This window comes from Bos javanicus, chromosome 3 (assembly GCF_032452875.1).
Source record: "Bos javanicus breed banteng chromosome 3, ARS-OSU_banteng_1.0, whole genome shotgun sequence".
Classification (NCBI taxonomy): Eukaryota; Metazoa; Chordata; class Mammalia; order Artiodactyla; family Bovidae; genus Bos; species Bos javanicus.
The window spans coordinates 15,194,473-15,209,328 of NC_083870.1; the positions used below are offsets into that span (position 1 = coordinate 15,194,473).

The window sequence follows — 14,856 nt, forward strand, 5'->3', positions numbered from 1 at the left end:
CATTTACATCTTAGTTTTCTTGAGTCGGTAGATGCCAGTAACCCAAAGTAGATACATGCTAGGGTCTTAAAAAAAAAAAAAAAAAAAAAAGATCTTACAGGGAATTCCCTGGCAGTCCAGTGGTTAGGGCTTGGCACTTTCACTGCTGGGGCCCAGGTTCAGTCCCTGATTGGAGAACTAAGATCCACAAACCTTGTGGTGAGGCCAAAAAAAAAAAAAAAGATCTCACTGTTGTAAACCAGAGCCTTGTCATCCCTATGTCTCCAGCACAGTTTTTCTTGGTTTTTATGTGTAGAGCTCTCACGTCTTTCTCAGGCTGCAGAGATGACTCCTCTTTTGCCCTCTTTCCACTCTGGTAGTTTGAAGAGCAGCAGGCTTTTGAGAAGAGTCGCAAGTTTCTTCGGCAGCTGGAAATTTGCTTTGCAGAGAACCCCTCACACCACCAGAAGATCATCAAGGTTCTCCAGAGCTGTGCAGACTGCTTGCCGCAGGAGATCACTGAGGTATTCTGTCCTGTCCTGTTCCCCTTCCATTGTCATCTTGGCTTCTGGCCCTTCATTCTCCCTTCCCTAAGCAATCCTCACTTCTGAGCAATGGACTTCCTGGAGGGGATGAAGATGGCAAGGAGGTTTTAGGCTTACCTAAGGCATAAAACATTTGAGTGAGGTGGTTACCATCTGAAACCAGAGCCTGACTGCTTCTCACAGGCTCAAGAATGCTATAAATACCCTGGAAGGGAAGTTAGGGAAGGAGGTGATGGTCTGGGTGGAGGGTTGGTTTCCCTCCTTGCTCTGCCTTGAGTTAGTGCCTGAGCTGGGGACCAGTAAGGCAGGGCTAGTGAGTAGTGAGTGTCACTGGGAATCAGACCTGTTAATACAGGCATGTCTAACCAAGACATGCTGCTAAGTCACTTCAGTCATGTCCGACTCTGTGTGACCCCATAGACAGCAGCCCACCAGGCTCCCCCATCTCTGGGATTCTCCAGGCAAGAACACTGGAGTGGGTTGCCATTTCCTTCTCCAATGCATGAAAGTGAAAAGTGAAAGTGAAGTCACTCAGTCGTGTCCAACTCTTAGCGACCCCATGGACTGTAGCCCACCAGGCTCCTCTGTCCATGGGATTTTCCAGGCAAGGGTACTGGAGTGGGGTGCCACATGGGAGCTCCCTAAATGTGCATTGATGGAGGAATGAATGAAGACCTATTTGAAGTGAAATGAAAGTCGGTTAGTTGTGTCCCACTCTTTGTGTCCCATTCTGTACAGTCCATGGAATTCTCCAGGCCAGAATACTGGAGTGGGTTTCTGTTACCTTCTCCAGTTAATCTTCCTGACCCAGGAATTGAACTGGGGTCTCCTGCATTGCAGGCTGATTCTTTACCAGTTGAGCTACCACAGAAGCCCAAAGACCTATATATACACAATGAAGTATTACTCAGTTATAAAAAAGAATGAAATATTGCCATTAATATGGATGGCTGGATCTAGAGATTATCATACTAAGTGAAGTATGATTTAATTCACTTGATAAGTATACTTATCATACTAAGTATAGAAAACATTTGGTTTATAATATAGAAAACCTATGGTTACCAAAGGGGAAAGGTTGGGTATGGTGATAAATCAGGAGTTTGCGATTAACATATTCACACTACTGTGTATAAAATAGGTAACCAGTGGGGATCTACTGTATAGCACAGAAAACTATACTCAGTATTTTGTATTAGCCTGTAAGAGAAAAGAATCTGAAAAAGTGTGTGTGTATATATACATATATGTATATATATGTGTAATATATATATGTGTGTGTGTATATATGTTTGTGTATACAGACATACTGAATCACTGTGCTGTACACCTTAAACTAACAGAACGTTGACAATATTGTGAATCAACTATATACATCAGTTAAAAAAGTAATAATTCAGGCATACCTCAGAGACATTGCAGGTTTAATTCCATACCATCATAATACAGTAAATATTGCAGTAAAGTGAGTCACATGGATTTTTTGGTTACCCAGTGCGTGTAAAAATTATGTGTGCATGTAAAAATTACGTGTACATGATGAAGTGAAGTGCGTGTGTGCTCAGTGAAGTATGTGTTTCTGACTCTCTGTGATCCCATGGACTATAGCCCACCATGCTCCTCTCTCCATGGAATTTTCCAGGCAAGAATAATGGAATGGGATGCCATTTCCTACTCCAGGGGGTCTTCCCAACCCAGGGATTGAACCCACATCTCTTGTGTATCCTGCACTGGCAGGCAGATTCTTCACCCACAGTGCCACCAGGGCAGCCCAACCATAGTTTATTAAGTATGCAGCAGCATTATGCTTTAAAAACTGTACATACGTTACTTAAAAAGTGTTCACAATTTGTAAATCAAGTATATTTCAACTTTAAAAACATGCTAGGGAATTCCCTGGTGGTCCAGTGGTTAAGACTCCAAGCTTCCATTTCACAGGGCCTAGGTTCAATCCTTGGTCAGGGAACTAAGATCTTGAATTCTGCACACAACAGCCAAAAAAAATGCTAATCGGCATCCACGTCTTTAGCAAGTTGTCATCTTTTTGTTGCTGGAGGGTCTTGCCTCAGTATTGTTGGTGCTGACTGATAAGGTAGTGGTTGCTGAAGATTGGAGTGGATGTGGCAATTTTTTTTTTTCTTTCTTTCTTCAAAAAATATTTATCTGCCTGCACTAGGTCTTAGTTGTGGCATGCGGGATCTTTTGTTGCAGCACGTGGGATCTTCTTTCCTGACCACCCATCAAACCTGGACCCCTTGCGTTGGGAGTGTGGAGCCTAAGCCACTGGATGACCCAGGAAGTCCCCACAATTTCCTAAAACAATGAAGTTTGCCCCACTGATGAGCTCTTCCTTTCATGAATGACTTCTCTGTACCGTTTTACTTACAGTAAAACTTTCAGAATTGGAGTCAGTCCCCTCAAACCTTGCTGTTGCCTTATCAACTAAGTTTATGTAACGTTCTAAATCCTTTGTTGCCATTTCAACAGTCTTCATAGCAGCAGCTTCCCCAGGAGTAGATTCCATTTCAAGAAACTTCTTTTTGTTCATCTGCAAGAAGTGACTTCTTGCCGCTCAGGTCTCGTGTGGGATGCAGCGTTTAGCCCCATCCGCAGGCACCACAGCTGGCTTAGTCCTCATGCTGCTCCTGTCACATCTGCCGTTACTCCCTCCATTGAAATCTTGAACCCCTCCTCAAAGTCACCCGTGAGTGTTGAAATCAACTTCTTCCAAACTCCTGTCAGTGTTGACTATTTGGACCTCTTCCTGTGAACCACAAATGTTCTTAATGGTATCTAGAATGGTGAATCTTTTCCAGAAGGTTTTCAGTTTTCTCTCCCCTGATCCATTGGAGGAATCACTGTCTGTGTCAGCTGTAGCTTATGAAATGTATTTCTGAAGTACTGAGACTTGAAATTAGAAATTACTCCTTGATCCATGGGCTGCATGATGGTTCTTTTGCTAGCAGGCACGAAAACATTAATTTCCTGTACATCTCCATCAGAGCTCTTGGGTGACCAGATGTATGGTCAGTGAGCAATAGTGTTCTCAAAGGATTGTTTCCTGAGTAGTGGGTCTCATTGTTTCCTGAGTAGTAGGTCTCAGCGGTGGGCTTCAGATATTCAGTAAACCATGCTGTCCACAGATGTGCTGTCGCCCAGGGTTTGCTGTTCCATTTAAACGAGCAGAAGCAGAGTAGATTCAGCACAGTTTGGAAGGACTGTAGGATTTTTGGAGTGGTAAATGAACATTGGTTTCAAGTTAAAGGCACCAGCTATGTTAGCCCCTAATCAAAGCGTCAGCTTGTCCTTTGAAGCTTAGAAGTCAGGCATGACTTTTCCTGTCTAGTTACAAAAGTCATAGATAGCATCTTCTTCCAATAAGTCTTTTTCTACACTGAACATCTGTTGTTAGTGTAGCCATTTTCTGGATAACTTGCTGTAGCTTTACATTAGCACTTGCTATTTCATCTTACACTTTCATGTTGTACAGATGGCTTCTTTCTTTAAACTCTATGAACCACTTTTTCTAGCTTCAAAATTTGCTTCTGCAGGTTTCTTCACCTGTCTCAGCCTTCATAAAATTGAAGAGAATCAGGGTTTGGGGGCTTCCCAGGTGGCTCTGTAGTAAAGAATTCACTTGCCTCTTGGCCAAGCATGAGAGTCGCAGACGACTCCGTTTCCACCTTTGTGCCAGGAAGGTCCCCTGGAGAAACAAGTGGCAACCCACTCCTGTATTCTTGCCTGGGAAATTCCACGGACAGAGGAGCCTGGCGGGCTACAGTCAGTCCTTGGGGTGGCAAAGAGTCGGGCGTGGACTGAACAACAACAAGGCCTTTTTCTGGAATAGGCTTTGACTTAATAGAATGTTGTCACTGATTTGATCTTCTGGTTTGATCTTAGACCACAAAGCTTTCTCCATATCAGCAAGAAAGCTGTTTTGCTTTCTTATCACTTTTAATTTCCTTCAAGACCTTTTCCTTCGCGTTCATGGCTGTTTGGCACAAGAGGCCTAGTTTTCAATCTGCCTTGGCTTTAGGCGTGCCTTCCTCACTAAGCTTAATCATTTGTTGCTTTTGACTTAAAGTGAGAGGTGTGTATCTGTACCTTTCCATTGAACACTTAGAGGCTTTATAGGCCCTAAGTATTCAAGTGAAATTGGCCTAATTTTAATATTGGTGTGTCTCAGGGAATAGAGAGGCCCAAGGAGAGGGAGACAGATGGCGAAACTGTTGGGTCAGTGGAGTAATCAGAACACGTACAATCAGAACAGTACAAGTCCACTTCTCTTTTGGGTGAGATGCGTGGTGTTTCCAAGCAATTACAGTAGTAACATCAAAGGTCACTGATCACAGATCGCCATTATAGACATAATAAACAATTTTGTAATATTGTGAGAAGTATCAGAATGGGACACAGAGACACAAAATGAACAGATGATGTTGGAAAATTGGTGCTGATAGACTTGTTGACCCAGGGTTGCAATGAACCTTTAGTTTTAAAAAAAAAGAAAAGAAAAGAAAAACCAAAATGCTGTGTCTGAGGTGTGATGAAGCAAAGACACTAAATCGAGGTATGCCTGTACTCCTGTGTAGGCAAGCAGGGAGGGAGAGGGAGTTTAGGAGTTCTTAATCAAAGAGCATCTTCTGTGTGTCTCCCAGTTGATAAGGAAAGTAGACCTCAGAAGGATATTGGATTGATTTGGAATGGTGGTCTAGAGAGGCTCTGGAGACTTCATCTTTCCTTCTGCAACTCTCCCCAGCTCAAGACACAGATGTGGCAGCTCCTCAAGGGCCACGACCACCTACAGGATGAGTTCTCCATCTTCTTTGACCATCTGCGCCCAGCAGCTAGCCGGATGGGTGACTTTGAAGAGATCAATTGGACCGAGGAGAAGGAGTATGAGGTATAGGCCGTGAGGCTGCAGTGGGGGTGTCCAGGGGGAAGGTCAGGTCATATGTAGGAGGGACATCTGCCCAGAGTCTTTGTTGAGTGGGACCAACTCCTCCCCAGTTTGATGGCTTTGAAGAAGTGGCACTGCCTGATGTGGAAGAGGAAGAGGAACCTCCCAAGATACCCACAACCTCAAAGAACAAAAGAAGGAAAGAGATTGGGGTCCAAAATCACGATAAGGTACGCCCGGTTGTTGGGGATTATCCTGAGTCAAGCCTTGCATTTTCTAAGTGGTTCTCTGGCGTAGGATGGTGCCACGCCTCTGTGAGCTGAGGCGGCCATGGAGCAGGAACCTCAGGTCAGGTCAGGCTGCTGTGCAGCACACCCTGAGCCCATGGGAAGAACAGTGCAGTGGCTGAAGAGGTCCCCCCATGATTAACTCATTAGAAGGATCTGTTTCTCTGGCTCAGAGATACTTCTCTTGCCCTTGGGTCTTCCTTTCTGTTCCTGTGAAAAATAGGAATCCTGACAACAACTGATATCTAGCCATATTCCAAAGCATCATGTATCTCCTGTATTTTACATGGATTATTCAGTTAATTCTCATAGTTACCCTGTGAAAAGGTTGTTTTGTTTGCATTTTACAGAAGAGGACACGGAAGTGCCAAGAGGGGCCGTTCCCAGGGTCTCATGTTTGATCAGGGAGGGGTCGTTTGGCTCCAGAGCCCGCTTGTACTCATTGCTCTCTGTTCTCTTCAGGAAGTAGTTTTTTTTGGTCCCTGTCCCTTTACTACACGTCTTGTACTCTTTCTTGGGGAAAACACTTCTTAGTTACCTGAATGACCTTGGGCAATTTATTTAATCTTTGTTTCAGTTTCTTCATTGTTAATGGGGATAATAACGGTACTTCTGTCTTGGGTTTATTGAACAGAGAGTATCATTGAGTGAGCCTTCCATATGTACAAAGCCCTCTCTCAAGGGGATTGGAAGAGAGGGGAGAGCTCCAGGCACAGGGAGACAGAAACAAAGGCAGACGAGTGAGTAGATCACATCTCATGACGGAGCTCTCCAGTGACTTTGCCTCAGATTGTATTCCACTTAAATATTTCCTGCAGCATCTGGGCAATTGGGATCCGTCCGCCTATGGCTCATTTAAGGATTGTTTCAGGGATGCACAGTAGGCTTTAATTGAGTTTGGCCATTCATCTCCCCAGGCAGTGTGAAGAAATGGCACATAATAAATGAGAAAGGAAGCAGGGGAGGGGTCCAGGGGCGGGCTTGTTCGGATGGCTCACAACTCGGCTCCCTCTTGGTGCCAAAAATGTTTGCCAGCTAACCAAGCCCAGGTGTCTCCTAGGAGGCCGAGTGGCCAGATGCGGCCAAGGACTGCGCCTGCTCCTGCCATGAGGGAGGTCCTGACTCCAAGATGAAGAAGAGCAAAAGGAGAAGTTGTAGCCACTGCAGCAGCAAGGTGAGGAGAGAACTGGTGCCCAGGGGCATTAGAGCTGCTGGGGTAAGCCCCAGGTACTCTGCTGTGTGTGGTATTGTTACCCCAGATCTGCGCATTATTGAATTCCTAGAAAGATCACACATGAATAAATAATATGCTGTATACATACTCATTAGTGTGTGTATGCAAATAGAATCTTTAAAAATATAAATAACAGATTTTTCTTTTTAAAAGGAATCTTTTAGGTAAAGTTTTGAAATAGGGAAAAATACCAACCAGTTCATATATTTCCCTCTAAGATTTTTTTTTTAATGAAACAAACATGTGTGGGGAAAACAGCTGAAGGGTAATGCTGGTTCTCTAGGCTTGGTTCCCAGCAAAAATACAGTCCTTGGTTGGAGGAGGAGGGATAGAATGCAGCACTCTGGTCTGGGCCCTTGAAAATCCTTGGAGCAGCCATGCATGTTGCTTGACTTGCTGAGCATCATGGCAGGGCTTCTTCCTGTGGTCAGCCCCCAAGACAAAAGAGGTTAGGAGACCCTTGACCCAGAAGGCCATCCCTGCAGGTCTGTGACAGCAAATCCTACAAGAGCAAGGAGCCCCATGAGTTGGTGGGCAGCAGCCCCCACCGAGAGGCCAGTCTTATGCCCGGTGCTAAGGAAGCTGGGCAGGGCAAGGACGTGATGGAGGAGGAAGCCCCAGAGGAGCGAGAAAGCGTTGAGGCAGCCCAGAGCAGGACTGGCAGGAGTACCAGGAAGGGAGAGATGCCTGTTGCAGGTGAGTGATCCGACTGCCAGCCCAGCCTTTCTCCCTTTATTTGTCCCATTCTCACATCTTCACGCAGGGACGTCTTTGAGCCTGGAAAATACTGGTCTTTTCAGGGATAGACTACCACCTTTTTTACTAATAAACCAGTAAGAAACTCTTCTGTCTAGCCTTAATTTTCTCTCCTGTGGCCTCAATCCTCTTGTAGGATTAAGAGTGCTTAACATCCGCATGATCCAGCATTTTCTTCTTGTGTTCCCATTCCTGAACCCCTTCTCCTTATCTGCAGATCCTCTATGATCTGTATTCTAAAGACTCAGCTACTCTCAGCTTTGGCAACGGACTTTATATAAACAACTCTAGCCCCTGCCCTCGCCTCACTCTTGTACATCAGAACTTTAGCACAGTAGTTTGCCAGAGTGACCCCATGGCAATTTGTAGTCCTTAGATGCAGTGTGACCCTTACGTCCTTATTTTCCTCCTAAACAGGATTGGCAGCAGGGAGCACTTTGCCGTCCCCTCAAGAAGTGACTTTTACAGACCAGCTCCTCCTTGATGGCCCGCCACCACCCTGCTCACCAGAGACTCCTCAGCTTCCCTCCACAGCTGGAACTGTGCTGTGCGCTGTCAGGAGTAACCAGGCTGGGCCTGCAGTTCTCTCCGGCCCCAGGGCATCCCCCAGACCTCAGCATGAGGGGGAGGACCATAAGCCAGGGGCTGAGTTGGAAACATCCATGCCCTGGGATGCTTCCGAAACTGAGAAATTGCCTGGAACTGTCGAACCCCCTGCCTCCTTCCTGAGTCCTGTTTCCTCAAGGACTGGAGACTTCGGGAGAAGACAGGTGCCTGGGAGAGCAGACACACAGGAGAGCCGGCTGCCTTCCGGCCGAGCTGGGGTGAGCACAGCAGACGGGATGTCCCCTCTGCGTGGAGTTTCTTCAGCAGGAGTTGACACTGCAGAGACTTCTAAAGCCCCTAGAGGAGGTTTGGCTAAAGACAGTGGACCACAGGGCAAGGGCCCAGCGGGGGAGCTGCAGGCGAAGGCCACAGAAGCTACAGTCTGTGCCAACAACAGCAAGGTCAGCTCCACTGGGGAAAAGGTGGTGCTGTGGACGAGGTAGGTACGGACGGGGGACGTGTGCGTTTGGAAACGCCAGCTTCCTGACTGAGACTGATCACCGTGTGTGGTTCCAGGGAAGCCGACCGCGTGATCCTGACCATGTGCCAGGAGCAGGGAGCGCAGCCGCAGACTTTCAGTGTCATCTCCCAGCAGCTGGGAAATAAGACCCCTACTGAGGTAAGCAGGGTGGGCCTTGCTAGAGCTACAAGCCCTAGAGGAAGCAAGGAAGGGTTTGGCAAGAGGGTGGCTTGGCCAACCAAGATGATTGGGGATTGTAAAGTTCTGCCCTGAGTAAGACCTGGACTTGTCAGCACGGATAGTAGTGGCTCTAGAAGAGAAAGTGCATTTTTGAGGGAGAAGCCCCAGATTGCATTTTAGTTTTTAGAAGGAATGTGACTTTGGGCGGTGTTTCGCCTCTTGACCCAAGTTTCCTTATCTGTAAGGAGGACTCAGCCCTCACAGCCTGTGTTCCACAGACCAGATGGTTCATGTTGGTGTATCATATAGCTTGCTTGAGTGAGTGCATGCCAAGTCGCTTCAGCCGTATCCAACACTTCATGACCCCATGGACTGTAGCCTCCCAGGCTCCTCTGTCTGTGCGATTCTGCAGGCAATGAGTGGGCTGCCATCCCCTTCTCCAGGGATCTTCCTGGCCCAGGGATCAAACTTGTGTCTCCTGCATTGGCGGGCGGGTGGTAAATGTTAACGTGTCACTAACTTAAGAAGGGTGTCGTCAAGGCCCTCACTCTCCTCCTAGGTTTCCCACCGTTTCCGAGAACTCGTGCAGCTCTTCCACACAGCCTGTGAGGCCAGCTCTGAGGATGAGGACGACGCGACCAGTACCAGCAACACAGACCAGCTGTCTGACCATGGGGACCTGCTGTCTGAGGAAGAGCTGGATGAGTGAGACCCGGCATGTGAGGCACCATCTGAGGATGGAGCCCGCCGGGCCCCCTGGTGGTCAGGGGGAGGGTGGGGCGCTGCGCTTCGCTCCTGCAGCTCTCGAGTTGAGTGTGCGGAGCCGGAGGAGCAGGGGCCAGGGGCAGTGACAGGCAGGCTGGGTTGCACAGTCCTGCCGCCCTGTGCATCTTTTATGAGGACCTTAGAGACAGCTGTGAAGAGCACTGAGGGAGTGGGCGCAGTCCTTTCTGTGTTGTGTGTTTTTCTGTCTGATGGTACATATTTATTGTTGTGTGGTCTGATCACAGTGTCTCTAAATGTAATAAATGCGTGTGTTGGTGTAGCCAGTCCCAAGACGCTGAGCTCCTGCACCCAGCAGTTTTTATTGTAAACTAGCCCTTCCCTTCTCTTGGCGCGTTAGTCCACGAGTCGGTCGTCGCCGCTCTCGTAGCACTGGGCCAGGCTGCGCAGGTCCTGCAGCGTCTCTTCTAGGTCATCCTGTTCCACCCCAGCGTCCATGAAGCTGGCCCAGCGCCGCAGGTCGAGTTTGGAGAGATCTTTGGCCAGATCCCCCAGGGCCCGGTTCAAGGAGGAAGAGGAGCAGAGGGCCCCGAGCACTGGGATGCTCTCCACCACTGCAGAGAGAGAGGATGGGAGCTGTTCTTCCTGGGGCTCTGTCGCTCGCACGGGGAAGTCTGGGCCTCTGGCAGACTTGACTGTATAGTAAACTACACAGTGTCCTGTCCCCTTTGTATACCAGCAACCAGGGCAAGAACACTTCTCCCAGGAACCACAGAGTGAATAAAGGAGTGTAACCTGGGCCCCTCCCCAGGACTTTCATCCATGAAGGGAACTGGAAAAGTCTCTCATGCTTGAAAACCTCTGGGTTTTCTTCACTTGCTACATACCTGTCCCTGTTGGGAGACCATCCAGAACTGAACCGTGTTGGCTGAGGCTTGAGGAGAAGAGGGAGGGGTAAGGAGGGACTACCTTGCAGGGAGTCAGCAGCAGATGAGAAGAGCTGTGGGGGCGAGAGAACAGCAGCCGAGTGAGAGGAAGTCAGGGGAGGTCTGAGGTCTGCGAGGAGAGGAGCGAGCATTCTACTGACCTCCTGACTCTAGGCTGCTGCTGCTGCAAATACTGGGCCAAGACTTCTTCCCCAGTGGCGCACGCATGGAGCGGGGAGGGCAGAGGTGTCCCAGGGGCGAGCTGACTGCCAGAACAAAGCCAAAACCACCTTTAATCAGTGGCAGCTCGAATGAGAAACTAGGACTTACGTTCTCAGGCCGTCAGCTTGATCAGGATGCTCAGAGTCTGTTTTACTAATAAGTGGGGCAGAGGGAAGGTGAGCAGGGCAGTGCCATTAGGCTGTCCGGAGGTATCAGGGAGAAAAGCATGTGAACAGAAGTCTGACAAGGGCTCCTGAGGACCACCAGTCCTTACCTGGTGTGGTGTGCTCTGTCCAGACCTCTCAGCACCACCGACTGGGCAAAACAGCATGTTCCAGAAGGGTCCCCACATGCAGACAGAGGGGTCCATGGGGTGGCCTCTCCAAGCTGCATCAGGGTATCAGGGAGGGACTGGCTTGGAACTGAGGGGAAGGGGATAGTTGCTCCTGCTGTCACCACCTAAAGGCAAGGAAGAAGTCAAGTTATAGAGCCTTTCTCAGCCCTGACCCAGCTCTTCACAAAGCTTCATACCTTTTTCCCAGAGAAGTTCAGCATATCAGCCAGATGAACCATGGAAACTGGTGAGGAGCGTAGGCGATAAGGAACAGTGACTGTGTCCAGGGCTGTAGCCAGGATGGCACCACAGTGGAAGGGCAGAGTGGCCTGTAAAGAGGATATGAAGAAAAGCACTTGGCCTTTTGGGTGTAGAAGAGAGGCTGTGTCAGCAGAGTAGTAATGGCAGAGAGGTCTGTGTGCCTTGGGACAGAGCAGGTGTGTGCTTGGCCCCGGGCTGGACAAGCATAGGACAGTGTCATTTAAGAGGCCACATCAGGGCCAAGTTCAAGATGAGGCTTCAGAATAGATCCAGCAGCGGGTAAAGGCTGATTTGGGAGCGTGTGTGTGCGTGTGGTGCCCTCTTATTAGCTATAAGTCAGAACAAGAGCATCGAGTCTTACGTCATACTGCAGGAGAGGGAAGCTGACGGGCGGCTCGGGTCGCAGCCCCAGGCTCCCACCCAAGGATAAGGGGCAGACCAGAGAGCTGTGAGCAGACAGGTGCACCAGACCGAAAGCTGTGTTTAACAGACGGTAGATGTTTTTCTGCAGCTCCTGGTGAAAGAAATGACAGCAGTTTGTTTTAACCAATGTTCTCACTGGGCTGCATTCCTTCATTTCTCCCTGGGGCTCTTCCCCCCACACCCTGGAAGAACTACTCACCCCAAGGCGGTACGGACCAGGGAGCAGGCCCCAGGTGATTATTCCCCTCCCTGAATACTCGTCTTGTAGCAACTCCGCAGCCTTGGTGCCCAGCCCAGAGAAGCCATCATGCAGGTCACACAGAATCTGGAAGCCCTGGAGAGAGGTGGAAAGTGAAAATGGGCAGATGAGGGAGGTTTCTACCCCGCTGCCCGCCGTGCCCTCAGCTACCTGCAGGTAATCACACTCCTCCACGTAGAAATGCAGCCTGTCCTCCAGCTCTTCCAGGTACTTGGGTTCCTTCAGGATGCTCTCCCCTTGGCCGAAAGCCTCCAGGCGGCCTGCCTCCCTGCCACACAAAACCACAGTCTGGGACTTACAGGACTCCCCCACTTCTGTATTTCTGCCTAAGATCTCTTGTTTTGGAGGAGGGCAGGGAAGATGGCCTCAAGAGCGTCATCCAACACTGGTGGGGACCCACATTCTTGCATTAGAGCCTCTAGCTCCCCACCCCGCCAGTACCACACCTCATACCCATCATGGTTGTACTTGTGAATCATACAGATGCTCCGGGGGTGGAGATGGACTCTGAGGAAGTCTGACCAGACTCTGATACTGCCCTCTGTGGGCATAACTGGTTTTGGAGTTACAGCGTTGGTGAATGGTGGGAGACCTGAAGAAGAAGCAGAGGCAATGTGCCTTTCTCTGTGTTCCTGCACTGCCCAGTTCCCCATTCTGCAGTCCCTGGAGAAGTCTCACCTTTGCCATTGGGAATGGATTTGACCCTCCAGGTACCATCACTACTCAGCACTCCCTGGAAGGGAAAAAAAAATCTACATTTAGGCCCAGGCAGTCTAAAGGCAAACACTGATTTATTCCCCCCACCCCTTTTTTTTTTTTGCTGGCCACACCCTGTAAACTCCTTCCTGTTCTCATAGTGGTCACAGTCCTTTAGGAGGGAAAAAGTGCTTTTTCTTAAAATCCCATTCTAGGGCACTGAAGATGACCAAAATGCTCTTTTTCTCTGCCCCAGTGGAGGCACTCTGGTTGTACCACTGGGCTTACAAGTTCAGGACAGAGGCCCTCACCTCTGCACTCAGAAGGTCCTGGAGATAAGGGTTCTTGGGATAGAGCTCCTCTTTGTGTGTGGTGAGCTTCCCCTGCCTGAAAGAAAGTGGAAATTGATCATAGTGTCAGCTTCCTTGAGTTCTCCAGCTTCCTGCGCTCCTTCCCAACTCCTCTCCAAAATCACAAATACCATGCTATTGCAGCATCTAGCTGTTTGTCCCTGTAGAGTCCACCTTCTTGCTTTAGAGAGCTCAGACTACCTGTACAGAAATAATAGGCAATGTTAGGTAAATCCCAGCCCCTCCCGTCCTGCAGCTAATCTTCCTCCCATCACCTGATAACCTGCTGACACCCTCACTCCAGCACTTGGCCTTTCCAGGCCTTCTTGTAATATACATGGGCTAGAAAAAACCCCTGCATAGGAAAATCTGGATTCCATCCTTCATTTCCCAGCTTAGTCATTAGCTGTGGAGCCTGGGCAAACACCACAACCAGCGGTTCTAGGGGAGCGCCACAGCGCTGAGCATCACACTGTCCAGGGACAAGCAGCCCGTTCGAGACCGCTCTTGAACGGAATAGTTTTCTTTTCTTGCGTCCCCTCGGGTGTCGGCATAGTGTGGTTAGCTCTCCCTATGGCTCCTCATCTCTAGTCCCACAGGCTAGTATAGTAGGAGTCAAGGATCTTGACGCGAACCGCTGCTAGAAACTCCACACGCGAAGGGGAACACTGGTAACTGGCTGACCCGGGCCACCACCTAACCCTTCAGATCCATGAGGATGAGTCTCGGCGTGTAGGTCTCTTGGCCATGTAATGTCCGGCCGGTCCGGTACAGGACGTCGGGGCACAGCTCTCCCGGAGGCTCTTTGGCATCGGTCGGCCTGCACAACGCAGCATCCTGGGGAGGCACAGAGGAAGGACTGGACTCGGGCGGCGAGAGGAACAGGCCAGAAGCAAAGACTTCTGGAGACCCGGAAAACTCAGCTGAGGCGGCCAAAAGACCTTACCTGCTGGTTCCACCAGTGCGCTCCCACGAAACCCGCAAAATGTCCCAACTGCAAAGTGAGCACCTCCCGAGCCCCGCCCGCCATGCCGCGCGGCTCCGCGGAGTAGAGCGGCAGCTCCCTGCCCACCGTTGCTCCTTGTGGATTGGCTCAGCGGGATGTGGGTGGGGCCTCATCCCCGGCGTCCTATTGGTCCATAAACACATCCTTTCCCATAGGATAAAAGATTCGTTGGCTTTAAAGACTCCGCTTACTATACCCCGCCTCTTCCTAGCGTGGACCAGTCCTGCTTACCAGTTGTCGTCCAGGGGCGGGGCCCCGCGGCGTTTGCCGGAAGTTGTAGGCACGCGTGCTCAAGCGCCCCGCTGAAGCGTTTTTGGGTCTGCGTCTCCATGTGGGCTCCCTAGCGTTGCTCCCTGAAGATTCTCATACATACTCCTTGCGGCTCTTGCAGCTGTTGCTTCTTCTTTCAGAGGGTACTTAATGCTGGCTAATAGCGCCTCAGGCAAAAAATAAAACCTTGCCAGAAAATAGACTCCTGGAGGACGAAATGGTAACGCACTCCAGTATTTCCCCTGGGAAACCCCATGAAGAGAGGATCCTGGCGGGTTACAGTGCAAAGGGTCGCAAAGAGTGGGGCATGACAGAGCACAGCACAGGAAATAGACGCTTACTTAAAGCCTCACATGCGTTTTCTTCTTCTGTCCAAAAGTCATAGCCTTCCTGATGTGACCCTGCGGACTGACTCGCTCGCTCGCTCTGTTATGTAAGT

The 14,856-nt window shown here is 49.5% G+C and overlaps 2 protein-coding genes across 9 annotated transcripts in view; one reads left to right on the plus strand and one right to left on the minus strand.

Annotated features, from left to right (window-relative positions):
• LOC133245097 (GON-4-like protein) overlaps positions 1–10,005 on the plus strand; it is an 88,650-nt gene extending 78,645 nt beyond the window's left edge. For 5 of the 7 annotated variants that reach the window (XM_061413008.1, XM_061413005.1, XM_061413006.1 and 2 more), the window contains 8 exons: positions 360–503; positions 5,284–5,427; positions 5,535–5,654; positions 6,772–6,885; positions 7,431–7,641; positions 8,119–8,746; positions 8,824–8,926; positions 9,507–10,005. In XM_061413008.1, the coding sequence (XP_061268992.1) occupies positions 360–503; positions 5,284–5,427; positions 5,535–5,654; positions 6,772–6,885; positions 7,431–7,641; positions 8,119–8,746; positions 8,824–8,926; positions 9,507–9,656 (1,614 nt within the window). In that variant the 3' untranslated portion in view covers positions 9,657–10,005. Of the gene's footprint in view, positions 1–359; positions 504–5,283; positions 5,428–5,534; positions 5,655–6,345; positions 6,452–6,771; positions 6,886–7,430; positions 7,642–8,118; positions 8,747–8,823; positions 8,927–9,506 lie in introns of those variants that run through there. The other 2 variants (XM_061413010.1, XR_009735601.1) reach the window with 2 other exon arrangements.
• An 8-nt stretch (positions 10,006–10,013) lies between these two features.
• Positions 10,014–14,241, minus strand: MSTO1 (misato mitochondrial distribution and morphology regulator 1). Of its 2 annotated transcripts, XM_061413038.1 has the most exons (14): positions 14,088–14,241; positions 13,843–13,978; positions 13,273–13,342; positions 13,103–13,178; positions 12,774–12,828; positions 12,549–12,687; positions 12,246–12,363; positions 12,036–12,170; positions 11,775–11,927; positions 11,350–11,481; positions 11,093–11,277; positions 10,758–10,862; positions 10,558–10,670; positions 10,014–10,284 (listed from the first exon to the last, which is right to left on the minus strand). In XM_061413038.1, the coding sequence occupies exons 1-14, from the start codon at positions 14,169–14,171 to the stop codon at positions 10,067–10,069; spliced, it is 1,719 nt and encodes a 572-aa protein (XP_061269022.1). In that variant the 5' UTR covers positions 14,172–14,241; the 3' UTR covers positions 10,014–10,066. The 2 variants fall into 2 exon arrangements, with proteins under 2 accessions (XP_061269022.1, XP_061269023.1); XM_061413039.1 differs by lacking the exon at positions 14,088–14,241 and having other exon boundaries at positions 13,777–13,864.
• Between the last annotated feature and the right edge of the window lie 615 nt (positions 14,242–14,856).